The sequence below is a fragment of the Crinia signifera genome, chromosome 5, assembly GCF_055691185.1.
Source record: "Crinia signifera chromosome 5, ASM5569118v1, whole genome shotgun sequence".
In the NCBI taxonomy this organism is placed as follows: domain Eukaryota; kingdom Metazoa; phylum Chordata; class Amphibia; order Anura; family Myobatrachidae; genus Crinia; species Crinia signifera.
Genome location: NC_139221.1, coordinates 104,787,692 through 104,802,467, shown reverse-complemented (window position 1 = coordinate 104,802,467; position 14,776 = coordinate 104,787,692). Strand labels below are relative to the sequence as shown.

General features: G+C 39.5%; 1 protein-coding gene across 2 annotated transcripts in view; it reads right to left on the bottom strand.

Annotated features, from left to right (window-relative positions):
- ATP9B (ATPase phospholipid transporting 9B) overlaps positions 1–14,776 on the bottom strand; it is a 360,476-nt gene that overhangs the window by 51,405 nt on the left and 294,295 nt on the right. For both annotated transcript variants that reach the window (XM_083187774.1, XM_083187775.1), the window contains exons 12-14: positions 13,232–13,392; positions 9,765–9,907; positions 4,817–4,929 (exon numbers count right to left, since the gene is read on the bottom strand). In XM_083187774.1, the coding sequence (XP_083043900.1) occupies positions 4,817–4,929; positions 9,765–9,907; positions 13,232–13,392 (417 nt within the window). The remainder of the gene's footprint in view (positions 1–4,816; positions 4,930–9,764; positions 9,908–13,231; positions 13,393–14,776) is intronic.

The following is a 14,776-nucleotide window of genomic DNA, read 5'->3' as shown; positions in this document are numbered from 1 at the left end:
TCAGGGTGTCATATATATTGTCCATTTGATGAGAACAGGGTGAAGGAAATTAGCTCTTACCATATGAACTAACCCCATTATTCCATTGTGCTGAAATCTCTTTTGCAGCAGTGAACCCATAAGCAGCAAGACATCCAATTAACTGGAATTCTGATAGGACCATTTTTTGCAGAAACTGGAAACTTTATAAAAATAACTAACCTGTTTTCCCAGAATTTCAAATCAACGCACAGATATGAAGAGTCAAAGTATGCACTTCCACACACTATTGCCCTAGCCAAATACCTCTTTAAAAGTAACCGATTTCTATTTTTGTAATCATAGTAGCCATTATTACAGACAATTTGGACAGTCCACTGTTTTCATGCATGACCAAGACCCTGCTAGAATGTTGTTTAATTAGGAACCAAGTGGTAGCTTTCAATATTCTTGGACGCTAATTCATTTATGCTGTACACTTCTAAGCACTTAGGCTGCAAGCAGAAATCAGCCTCTGATTGTGACTGTCATCACCTGAGTGTAACTGAATCACCAACTTCCTATCTTTCCTTTACAAAGGTGTTTCCATTTTTGTGCACTTCCTCTACATTATCTCCTACAAGACCTACACAGATGAATAGTTAGAATGATGACCCATTGCAAAAGCATGCTGGGAATAGTACATTTAGATGGGTCGGCATCTTGTCCTTAAATTAGTGGAACCAGAAGTATTGTATGTAGTATTCATGTTGTGACAATTCCAATATTAAAACTGGAGTTGGGAGTTTTCTGAGCTCGCCTTAGGACACCTGTATTACGTTTTGACAGGTGCACTGCCCTTGTAACATATCCTGTATAATGCAATTTACAAGAACAGTCCCACAAAGTACACATTGCTCCGTATTGACCTTGTAAATGCTCATCTTACTACTGTAAACCAACTGCACAGTACAATATTGTTAGGAATATTTAAATATATATTAAGCAAATATTTCAAATAAAAAAAACCCAGTACATTTCCAAAAATATATTATTCTTTTTGACTTCTGAATAAATACTGGTCGCTCCAATGTGTGCTCAGCTTTATAGTGTCAATTTATTGTTGTGCAATATGTGTGTTTATTGTGTGTATACTGTATGCACAAACTTAAAAAGTTTAACTTATCTATTTGCGGTATACATAAATATGTTTTTGGTTCTTAGTATATGAATGGCTGGCCAGCCCTGACCTATACAGTATCATGGGACATTTGATCAGTAGTTGCTGGTAGTTAAATTCAAATGATAGCAAAAAAGGTTTATAGATGTGTACATTTACTGAATAATAATATTAATTTCAAATTAACGTTCATGGTGTTTCATTCACACAAAATATTTTCCAATAAACAGAAACTTTCAATAAACTGAAGACACAGATAAAGTTTTCTTTTGCACAGTACACTTATTTAGGTTGACTGATGCTAGGCAACGCCTAACATACTTATTTAATTATTATTAGCACTTTATTATGGTTGGTTTAGGTTAAAATGTTAAGTAACATTGTATACTTATACACCCACCCTACTCCCAATCGACTGTTAAAACAAGATCCCACTGTTGGAACCATGTGCTGTCTTGGGCTCAGCGCAGTGAGCCACTGATCCGTGAACACACTGCCCACCAAATTACAGTGCTGTATAATAATGGGTTTAACTTTTATGCTCATCTGCTTTTCAACTCCTGCTTTAAACCTTTGCATTTGCATTCCCCATACGCCAATGTCATTACAAACGCAAATAAATTAAGCTGATTTACTCCTTCTGAATTATGTTATGTTTATTGATGCCTGTATAATTTCATTTCAAATAGATTCCATTAAAGATTATGCTCTCTGTCACGGAATGCTTCCAGTGGGAAAATATAATCATGTTATAATAGATTTCTCTGTTGGATTATTGTAGATATACAGGAGTGCTTATTAATAAAACAAGAAGAGTACTAGAGTAAAAAAAAAAAATCCTCGTCACTAAAGTACCATCGACTAACTGGCTAGGTGACTGGAAACATTTGTTATGACAAACTGAAAATGCTCTGCATGATTCTGGAGTGGCTGCATATAAGATTAATTAGTAGCTAGGTAAACAAAATCTGCATACAGTGTACTGCCAATAATTTAGGATAGGTGTTGTAGAAAATACTGTATGTTCTATTCTCAGACCACAGAAAGACAAGTGGAGTCTGCGTGCATGTGTGTGCTTGTGTGTAGGAAGGATACTGTAAATATAAAACGTTATTACCTGTAATTGAGGATTTTAGAGAAGTCACCAAAAATGGCATTAATGTAGCTTCTAGGCTACAGGCAAGTGAGGCTGCCTAGTGCTAAGAAGAAATTACAATTTCCCTTGCTTTCCAATGAACTGAGCTGCTCAGAAAGTCTCTAATCAAGATAAAACTAGATCTTCATGTAACACAAAGGGCAGTATTCAATGAAAAAAATTCTCTGTGCATGGCGAGAGATTTTTTCTCTCGCCATGCACTCTCCATGTTCCGGAGCCTCCTGCTCCCACTATTCAATGTATTTAAGACTCGCCGCCACTCTTAACCCTTTCAGGGAGCCGGGGGACGGAAGCAGCCAGAGAGATTAAAGTCTCCCTGGCTGCTCCAGAGGAATGTGGAGGGGAGGTGGGCTCCCCGGGACCCAGGCAGCACAGGCTGCCCCCCCCTATAGCCAGCGGGGGACCAAGTATTCACTGCACCCGATTGTGCATATTAACGATCAGGTGCAGTGAATATATGAATATCTAATGAGCGGCTCGAGCTCTCCGGCCCCCTGCTGGCTGCACTTAATTAAATATATATTCATGTGCTATAAAGCACATGAATAAAAATAACATGCCCCTTCACAGAAAAAAAAAATTGATTTTTTTTACATCAAAATTAAAAAAAAAACCCCTTTAGTTTAAAAGTTCACATTCCAGCTCTCCATCAAAAGATGGAGAATTTCTACACGGAGAGAGACGGCGAAAATCACTTAGAAAGACGGCGAATATTTCACATTGAATAGGGTGGTTCACTTTTGGAGAGCAAAATGCTCCGTCCAAGGCGAAAAAAGCTAAAATTCTCCATAAAACACGGAGAATTTTTCTCATTGAATACTGCCCTTAATACAAAGATTTTTAAAATATCTAATACATTGTTTCTTTAACTATCTGCAAGTGATTCAAGGTACCACAATGAAAAAATTCAAATGGAGAACCTTTGACTAAGGGAATAAAGGTAAATTTGTAGAACGTACAGTAATATTCATATCTAAGGGATAAACATACATTGCTTCTCGGCGTGCTTAATCAGGATATTTAAAATAACAATACTAGTCCAACCAAAAACACAAATTTTACATTCCTAGCTAGATTAATTTGCAATTATAAAATCTCATGCTGACACACAGTGTGATCAAGTGAGCATACACTTAAAGACTTATTCAGAGAGGTTTATTTACTAAGATGGGAGTTCTATTTATCTAATAAATAGAATCTGGTAGGTTGCTCATAGCAACATCTTATCTTCAATGGAACTTCCATCTTAGTAAATAAACCGCAGAATGTGGGCTGTATATAGCATACCTCCCAACACTTTGTCCTCTGTGGTCGGGACTTCTGCACCAGAAAGGGGGTGTGGCCTCACATAAAAGGGGCCTGGCTTAGCCTCCCATTTTCCCTGCTGAGGGAGCATAGCCAGAGCTCTGTGAGCTGCTGGACATAGCACCCCCCCGGTCTGCCAGGAATAGATGCAGTGCACATGCATACAAAATCTATTCCCCGCTGCTCTGCTAAGGAGAGCAGCAGGTAGCAGGAAGGGCTCCTCCTTCCCCCATTACCAATATTATTTTCAAGTATCCCTAACCGGGCTGCAGAGTGCCCCGAGGGGTACATGTCTAGACCATATCCGTGCTAAACCAAGCATCATGTATCAATGGCTGAGTTCAGATCCAAAGTAAGCAGTAAAGAGGATCAAGGTACAGAAAGATGAGGTGCTGCAGTATCACCGTGGACTAAGCAGTTCCGAGTGCTAGTGGAGATTTGTTGTAACCATTCTCCTATTACTGGATATACATGTAAATGCAAGGCCTGGATCCCTGCACTCCCTCACTGCCAGCTTTGAATCATGAACACTATAGCCATAGTACTGTATGTAATACAAATTTACTAGAGCTGCAGCGATAACATGCAGCAGAAGGGACAGATTGTAACTCCTGCACATGCACAGTGACTAGCTTGCTGCTAGGAAGAAGTGAGAAGAGGTGTCTGCAATGAAAGGTATGCATATTTGGGGTGTTTAACCTTTTCCTGACTGCTTATGTTACTTATATGAGATTAAAAAGTTTCAGACTGTTTTTCTTCAGACTCCCTACTGTACATGCACAGTAGCCTTTGCTGGGGACGGCTTCAGAAGAACCATCTTTCAGTCATGTTTGTTAAATGTAGGCAATACCTGAATGTTACAGAGGTTGACACCATCTTCAGATGGCGATAGCTGCCGATGTCAAACTCTGGAATATTATGCATTGTGGCACTTGGTAAGGCTGACACTTTTACAACCCCCATAGAAACCTTTGAGGGCAGACGCTGAGAAACAGCACCCCTTAATTCATTGGGGTGATCTTACATAAAAATGTTGCCATAGAATGGAATATTTTACATATCTTTATACATTTGTAAATGTATAAAAATGGCATATATGTTTGTTTCAGCTTGTAGTTTAGTTTTATATGCCTTTTATCTGGCTAATATTAGTTATTAATATTAAATCTTTGAACTTTAACATTATCACAATTCTATGTCCATCAAATAGAACTTACCAGGGAGTATGAGCTTGCTACGTGATTCTGTATTTCATCCATTGTATCAGTACCATAAGACACAGTGCCCAGGTGAAGCCGCTTAAAGACCATTTCATTCTGAGTAAGAGTTCCTGAAAAACACAGATATTAAAAATCAGCTTATATTAATAGAAGTTTGGCCATACAGATGTGCTCGCATCTGTGGCAGCTGCAGTGCTGACCATATAGTGGGGGGGATATCTCTAAGCACATATATGCATCACTAGGGCTGTAAGCATCAGGCTTCATAAGTCACCTGGGAGCCATTACACGCAGAGGCTTAACTCTAGGAGGCAATGGAGTCATCTGCTGCCAGGCTCCTGCTACCAAGGGGGCACCTCTCCTTCCCTGCAGATTTAAATTAGTTAATTGAAAGCCGTTGATATAGGTTCTGTGGCCGACACCCCCTCAGATGTCACAGATGTCACAGTCTCTCTATTTTAAACATAATATACATAACATACATACACACAAGCATACATGTATTTATATAAGGTGCAGCGTGTGTGTGTGGGGGGGGACCACCGATATTTATCTTGCCTCCGGGAGCTGGAAAAAACTTACATCACTTATCACACGCTCTTAAGCTCTTAGGCTGTCTTTTTGACCTGGAATCTGTGATGCTTACTGATCCAGCATAAACGAAGAGGTAAGAAAAATCTTATATACTGTACTGTATATATCGATATGCTACCCTGATATATTTCACATGCAATAAGCACTGTTGCACTTCTCTTATTAAATGTAAAGACTTATGGTGGTGTGCTGGTCATATGTGCAAACTTTGACAGCATATTATATATATATTTTAGTTGCACTCCCAACAAGGAACTGGAGACTTACTCTGATGTCCTACATAGGTGCTCATACTGAGTCCACAACACAGTAAAAGTTGCCGGGGAATTCAAGTAATAAAATAGTCATCACATGCAGACAGATGCAATGTAATATCGAAAAGTCGGCATCTATCTGCATGTGATAACTATTTTATTAACCGAGTGCCACCAAAACTGTAAACATACGTGGTACAATGATTTAAATTTTAAATATTGAGACGAGCTGAGCGTGATGTCATGACGTCAAACACTGCACTACAATAACAAAGAAGCTGACCACTTAAAGAGAACAGCCTCAGCCGCAAGACAAAGGAGAAGTTACATGTCTGAGCATGTGGGGTCTGGATGTGGGTCTAGATGGAGACACAGAAGGGGGGCTTGCTGGAAATACAGAGAGAGGGTACTGTCTGGAGATGCAGAAGGGTGCTGGTCGAAGATGCAGCTTGGGGTCAACTGAGGGGGCCAGAGAAATAGGAAAGGGCTGGTGAGACAGAAGTGGATTGCCTGGAGTTGGACACAGCAGGCCATACATGCAGGAACACAGGGATAAGGCTAAAGTTGCTGGGGGGGGGGGGGGGGGGGGAGAGTAGCTGGAGATTTCACACTACTGGCAGAATTACTGGCATGTTGCACCTTCTCCCCTAAACTGGCTCTACTATGCATCCACTGTCAGGATTACTGGCATGTTGCATCCCCCCCCCCCCAAACTGGTTCTACTATGCATGTGCTGTCAGTATAAGGGGAGATGGAATGGGGGTGTGCAACAGTCCTATTCACCTCTGGGGTGGCGGGCCCTGTCTATTTGTCAGTCCTGGACCCCACAATTTCTGATGGGGGCATTGCATTAGTGCTTACAGAGAGGCACAGTGTCAGGTACAGTATAAGAACATACATCTTAAAATCTTGGTACCATGCCTATTAATTAGAGGGTTGTAACTAGTAACTGTCACTAGAAAGATATCTGCTCTAAAACACATTCTAAAACAAATGTTGGTAAATTCCTTGATCATGATTCATTACCAAAAGCAGCCATGTTTGTTTCTGAGGAACACATACTGAGCTAGATTTTATTATTTATGAGTTCCTAACCACATTGTGCTCTAACAATGGCATTATCAAATGCAACCAGTGAGAAGATTAAAGTTCTCCCTGCAGATTAAATACAAATGTTCTGTCCTCCTGTTTCAGCATCATTTGTTCATTTATCACATAACATCTAGTATTTCTGGTCAGTGTCAATATGTTCTGCATCTTTGTAGTTAACAAATGTCTTCTCTTGTCCAATGAATTACTTTAAGTCTCACGCACTGCTGGTCACAGATGTGTCACTATAGCAACATCATTAATTTCAGATCTTACCGGAAACATGCACTCCAATCAAACCTAATTATACCACGTTGCTTTCTTGTACTACAATAAGGAAACTATAATGCAATTATTGAGATACTTCGTTCCCCATTCTGTGGTGGTAAATGAGAGAACCACTGTGATGGACGCTTCATGTCAAAAAGCTTATTGATGAAGCACAATCCCAATTTGCAATCATACAAAGGGCTACCTTGCAATTATATTAGCAATGTAATGCTCTCTAGACTCAACAACGAATTCTTAATCATTTTTTCAAAGAGTTCTCAGCTAGGACATTTTCACATTGTATGTGTTATGCTACACTAAAATACCATTTTAACTCTACTAGCTGGCTGGTAACATTTTGCTTTTTACCTTTTACTTGTAATATTAATGAAAGACTGCCTCTACAGAGATATACTGGATATCAAGCTGGTATATATAGCGAATAAATGGTTTGTTTATAATTGGAATACAATACTAGTATAGCAGGGTGTTTCTGCTATACAAAAGTGAAGTATCCCTTGATCTATAGGAATGCTGATCATCCAGCGCCCTTCTGTTATGAACATATAATCCTTGCACCTTGTGGCAATGTTATGTTGCATCTCCATTTCTGGATTCAGCTGGCAGTGCGACTGGTCACATCATTTTGATCATTACACATTAAAACATTATTTTATTTTGTTTGCTATTATGTGTATACAGGGCCTAAGTCAGATTCTGAAGGATTTGACGCACATGACACAAAATACTGATCTATTGTACATGTACTGGGGACCCTACTGCACATGTGCCTTACGGTATATGACCTGATGGATGCACTACTGCTGCAGAAGTCACCATATTTACCAATTGCAGCAGATTGGGGGTCAGAAGCTTCCAAAAACAATGTTCTGTTGTAAGTGTTAAGAAGAGTACACACTAGACAATGCCATCTGATCGGACAGACATATGAGTTGACTGGTCCTGTGCAACTCCACTAGCATCAGGCATTTGTTTTTGCCTAATATACATCCTAAACGCAGTGATCTGCGACAAATATGCACCAGGAGACTGTGCTGATTTATTTGATATGTGACACTTGTATATACAGTATGTGTAAGACTATATGAAGCATAAAAAAAAGCCAAAAAGTTGCATCGTACTGTAGCATTTCTTATGCATATTCAAAGACTCAATATCATTCAGATATACAAGTGTCTCCTGATGAGTCCTTGCTGCATAATGTTGTGTCCAGGCCACATTTTCACCAAAAACGTCATCCGATGTTAGCAGAGTCCTTGGGACCTGGCATGCCAAGAGGGACTGTTTGATGCAACTGCAGCAAATATGAATGAGGACATAATACATCTGTGGGAATGGACCTTAGGTAGGAATGGACATTTAAAGTAGGCAGTTATCTGGTCTTCAGCGTCTGGTGGTAGCACCCATGCCCAACCTGTCCTATATATTGGTTTTAATTAGGTTCCTGACATTTCTTAGACTGCATGCAGAGCAAGGTGAGACCTGCACAAATGTATAATGGATTATCAGATGGGAGGGGTGCATTTCTGGGTAGTGGGCCCCGCTGGACTGGTGGGGCTGTTTGGCCTCAGGAGCTACACAAATTAACACTTATTTTCATATTCACTTTAATCCCTATTGTGTGTTTTATTTCAATGTAATTAATTTCTCACCTTCACCTCTCCCTACTTTATCTCTCATTTTTTTACCTCTCACTTACTTACCCCTGCTATTTTTAGCAGCCTCTCTCACTAACCTATCCTCACTTTGCTTCACTATATATTTCTTTCAGTCTTGTGTTGCCCTGGGGTCACTCGGCTGCACCATTTTGGGGTGCCCTGTGCCCTAGATTTGTACCCCCCAAAATGTTAGGGACTTGCCCGACTAATGAGGTCACCTGGACGCGGTGGGCAAACCGTTACTTATGGCCATAAATAAGCGAAGAACCTCGCTAAAAATGCAAAATTTTATTGCAATATTTTAAATTGGGAGTTTGATTTGTGCACCTGCACCTTTGACTTTGTATGCAGTTATCTGGTCTTCAATTAAAAGTTCCAAAGAATTATAATTTTCAAACTTATTATACTAATTGTGAAAAGAACCTTATACAGACAGAGAACAATCAATTCAGTATATAAAGTTTTCTCTTGACTTCTTGATTTATACTTTTAGCTTTATACTAGTTTTATTTGATACACTATTTGTTATTTTGAGTAAAATATAAATGTAAGCTAATCAAATAGGTAAAGTTTTTGGTTTCAGAATAAAATTGCAAGTTTGAGACAAATTTAAGAGAAATCCAAACTCGCTAAATGGTTACTGAATAATGGATGAATAATGTATCCTTATGCTTACACAGCTGAAGTGCATAAATGCCTCAGCTATGTAACACTGATGTACATGAATTTGGATGTACACCAATAATGTTGTAACCTTGATACAGCATGTTCCCTGAAGCAATTACGTTCTGCTTTGTTATCAAATATTACTCAGTTAGCAGTTTGCTCATTTTTCCTCACAGGGTTTAATGGCAAGCATCGTGAAATATTGTTATCTTCATTACGGGAATGCTCAGTAACAAAACACGAGACTGGCTATGGTTCCTCCAATCCAATGAGAAACATAATTTAAAGACTTTATTATTACAAAATAAAAAAGAACATCAAGATAAATTAACAGAAAAGCGACTAATAAACCCACCAATAAGAACATGTATTTGTGCAGCAAAGTCAAGTTACCTGTTTTATCCGTTAGCAAATACACCAGACGTCCCAACTCCTCAGGAATGGTGCTGGTTCTCACTACGGTGCCAGGTATGTTCTCGTCCCTCATGATCATCCAGCCATAAGCAGCTTTTCCCATGTCCAGATTCACCCGCAAACTGACAACACAAAGGATCAAATGAAGTTATATTATGAGCAAGGACATATGTGCAAATCACAGATGTAGTACAGAATTTATATAGTTAACATGTAGCCAACATGTCTGTGGGGGGTATCAATCTCCCGCAGCCATTTGCCGACAGGGGAGATGGCTGCGGGGCCCCATTCAATGCTGTCTTCCCCGACAGCATTGAACAGGGGATCTCGGCAGAACGAGCATGACTTCACAAGCAGTCAGACTCGTTCTGCCGAGAACGGCCTGGAATTGTGCAGAGTTTGTATATTCTCCCCGTACTCGCGTGGGTTTCCTCCGGGTACTCCGGTTTCCTCCCACAATCCAAAAATATACTGGTAGGCTAATTGGCTCCAAAAAACAAAAATAACCCTAGAATGTCTTTGTGTGCGTGTACATGTGGTTGGGAATATAGATTGTAAGCTCCACTGGGGCAGGGACTGATGTGAATGTTCAACTATACTCTGTAAAGCGCTGCGGTATATGTGTGCGCTATATAAGAAACTGTTAATAAATAAATAAATAGGTTCGCTCAGTTTGTGGGCAAGCTTATTAACAAATGGTTCAAAACTTGTGTAAATACAGTAATGTGGTTATCTAGTCCTTTCTGAGCAGAATGAATGCAATTTAATGAATGATGTTTTGTAGAAACACAAGTGATCTCAACAGAGTGACAGCCAATAGAATGAAATAAGAAAAACAAAAATCCTTGCTTTGTAATGGTTACCTGCACATATTTAAGGGAAAACCAGATGAAAAGATCAAGTTTTCAAGAATTACTCTAGAATGCATTGTTCAGACATAGTCCAAATTCATATTGCAGCTATGTTGCTATGTATTGTGCAGTGACTATATCATCGCCATTCTATCACAAACAGCTGTCACCGTAAACAGCTGTACTTTTGTTATGCACAGGCTAGGCAAAGCTTCCTACAGACAAAATAACGTTTCCACCCCACGGTTCAGCAAAACAGATAAAAAGTGCATTCTGTATGCAGAGTGCAGAGCAACACCCTGTCCTGCCCACCAGCCCATATTCCCTATCAGTGCTTCTTACTGGTGAACACCAGTGACATGAATCAAGGGGCAGCAGTGGCTTTTATTAGCATGCTGACTAGGCCAATTAGCACATTAGACTAGTCCAGAAGACTGAAATTGAGCAGATTTAAAGACCAGCTTGTAGCAAAAAAGAATAAAGGCATAAGGGGCAATTTAAACAGTAACGATGGTCAGAGGGTGCCAGCACTGGGACCCCAATTTATCAGCACTTTCCAGCCACCAACTTTGCAGATTTATTTTATTGCACGTCAACAATAACGTAACAATAATGTATTTGCACTACGTGCATTGTATTGTGCTTTTTACAAAAAAATGAATTATTCCCAAATCAGAATCAGGCCTTACGTCAGTAACACATAATACACCTGATTCAGCACAGTTCTGTGTTGGTGCATCTGCTAATGATAATAATGAGAATTTAACAGTTGGTTGAGAACACACTGTGATATTAATACGGGATGCAGTTAATATCCCGGCGGTCGGGATCCCGGCGTTCAGAATCCCGACGGCCGAAATACCGACATATTCTCCCTCCGTGGGTGTCCACGACACCCCTGGAGGGAGAATAAATTAGTGTGCCGAGCGTAGCAAGGCACCGGGCCCGCTGCGTGGCGAGCGCAGCGAGCCCGCAAGGGGGGGCGATCCACGTCCCCCCCTTGTCGGAATTTCGGCTGTCGGGATTCTGGCGTCGGGATTCTGAACGCCGGGATCCCGACCGCCGGGATTCAGTACTGAATCCATTAATACTGCTATATGGTTAAGCAGTTATTTAGAATTCACACAAAGTGATAGATAACCATTTAACCCCACTCCTGGGATATTGTATGCCGTCCCATTGCAGGGCAAGCGTTAATCTTCACTGTTGATAAACAAGAAAAGTGACTTCTGCAATGACTAATTATATAACAAAAGCTGTAACATAAGAAACTGTAAATAAATAAATAAATGTATGTTTTTTACGCTACTAATAGTGTTGTAAGAAAGTAGTTAACCCTTTGAGTGCTAACATCTCTGTCAGAGGATGCGCAAAATATCTGCTAAAAATGTCAACATCTCTGTGAGAGATGTGCAAGATATCCGCTAAAAATGCCAGCGTTGATCACATTTGTTATATAAAATCAGATAAAAAATCTTGTGGGAAAAAGAAAGATTATATTTCCTATATAAGGTAATCATTACAGATCATTATGATGAATAAAAGTGTTTGCTTGGCAATTTTCACACCAACTTTAACAATTCACTTGGCCCTCAAAGGGTTAATATATACATATAAGACAAATAGAATAGGATACTGAAAAGCAATAAATTGAAAGTAATGGTGCCCCTACACCTATGCGATCGGATGCGTTGCAAAATAGCAATGCGATGTCCCATTGCATCCGGTCGTAACTTAAGTGTTTTTTTCCCAGCACCCGTTGTGGCATGCCATCTGTCACATGCCATCAGGTGCCGTAAGAAGGCAGGCGGCTGCTGACGGGCTAAGAGTGCTCTCTTTCAGCCGATTAGAGAGCCGCAAAGTCTGTTGAAATGTTTTTTCAAATTCTGCCGCCCGCCGCTGACTACAGTCGCATGCCATCCCTCCTGATGCCCGCTGATCGCATTGCACATGCAATTTGATAAAAAATTATGTGCAGCACATAATATCTATCGCCGGGACACTCGGACGGTGGGCCCAAGTCGGGTGAAACATCTGATTTGTAGCTGTGATTTATCAAAATCGCATGGATCGCAAGTGTATGTGCACCATAACCATGGCTTTGAGGTCACAATTACCAGACGACAAAATTTAAAATTGTCTCTATGTACACAACATATCTAGGAACATTTTCTTGCAAAGAAAAGTTGTTTTCAGCACTAACTGAGAAAGTCATTAAATTCAATCATGGAGTTATTCTGGATACAAAAGTTTTTGATAATCTATTTATGGTTGTATTTGACATTATATATATGTCAATGTTCTTTATTTTAACTGTATTAAACAATCATATGGTAACCTGACCTTATAAATACATTCATGCTATACAACGGATTAGATATCCTGATTAGTCTAGTAAAATGAACATTGCACAAAAATACAACAGTATTGCTTTCTGCAGAGTGATCCTCCAGGAATCAGCAGATTTGCTGGCACTTTCTCACTCAGCTTCCTGATAAGATCAATTTCCTTCACAATGTGAGCCAAGTATATATTTCAAAAAATGCAACATTCAGTGAAATTAGACATCTGTGTTTCCTTTTGGTACACACATACCTTATCGGAATGATGTAGGAAAATAGCAGGAAGAACCGGAACAGGTAACGATACCATGGGCCAACAAACCCTTGCAAGGAAACCATTACAATAGAGAGAGCTACCAGAGCCAAAAATAGTGCTTTTGTCAACTGGTTCAGTTCAAGGTCCAACATGCCCACCTGTGCGAAGACACAAATATAAAGTCATGATTAAGTGTTAGCGTACAAATATTTTCAGAGCATCGGCTTTCATGTACATCTAGAAGTACATTGGAATCACACATATGGACCCAAAAATGATGCAACCCCCGTAAAGCAGATATTAGTTACACATTATTTTCAAAACAGTTCTAGAAAACTGAAAGACAATATGATTGGGTGCTGTACATTACAGATCATTAGTGCACATTCCATTATCACCAACTGCTGTACAGATGTTGCCAATCGCAATCAATATGTGGTCATCTAATTCACTCCCGTGACTCATAGAAACGCATTGAGTTCCAATCGCAGCATTGAGATGCCACACAGCGGTTGCGTATTTAGCACGACAAATGGGCACGAGCAGGGGTGATCCTACACCTCTATGTATTTATATTGTTATAATAATCTTTAAAAAACTTCTGTTGACATTAAATAAATATGCTACTGGTTTGGAGCTGAAATATATATTTAATATTCTATGTGTTGTAAAATTCTAAACAACATTACATGCAACATGTGGGAAAAGTAGCAATGCTAAAGTTTCATGGTTATTGAAAGCTATTTATCTCTATACTTTCATTGCAAGTGTACCAAAACAGAGCATTCCAGTATATAAAGGGATGCTCTCGTTCTCAAAGGACTATACTGAAATAGCTTAGACGAATTCCAACACACTTGCTTGTGTACAGGCTGCCCCTTCCCTTGAGAACGGAGCAGTACAGGACCACAGTGGCTGATTTATCAGCAGCACTTAAAACGCAGCACAACGAGGACAAATATCTGGCAATTTCCGCTGCTTCAACTACTACATAGTTTATGCTTGAATTATTGAGAAAAATAGGTTTTTGGATTAAAATGAAGAAAAATTAAGCCAGGGAAGTAGAGCATGTTTCAAAGCCCAGATCTTTTTGCGTTGACAAAGGCGGTCTAAGTTTCAGGCCTCGCTGAGGATCAGATGAAGTCATTATTCATTCAGTCAGGGAAAAAAAAGACTCAATTACCTCAACCTAAAGATGCTATCAATGAATGCAAAGTGCATATTTTACTCTATTCATCCAAATCCCATTAAAAAGTGAAAGGAATCATTTAATCTGGCTTTTCAAGACTTGGTCTTTTTTTGTATCAAAATAAAGAATTACAGTCTGCAATATGCATAACTACTACCTTACACTGTTCTATGAATCATAATACTGGAAGGTGCTTACAGAGCAGACAAACAAATCGTTAGAAAGTTTCCTTTATTAGAATATTTTGTGGTTCACTCTATAGTCATAGAAATACTTCAAAGCATTACTTTCAATTGAACGAGGCAAGAAAATATTTGTACTGAAAAAGTATATAAACATCAGCGGAACATACA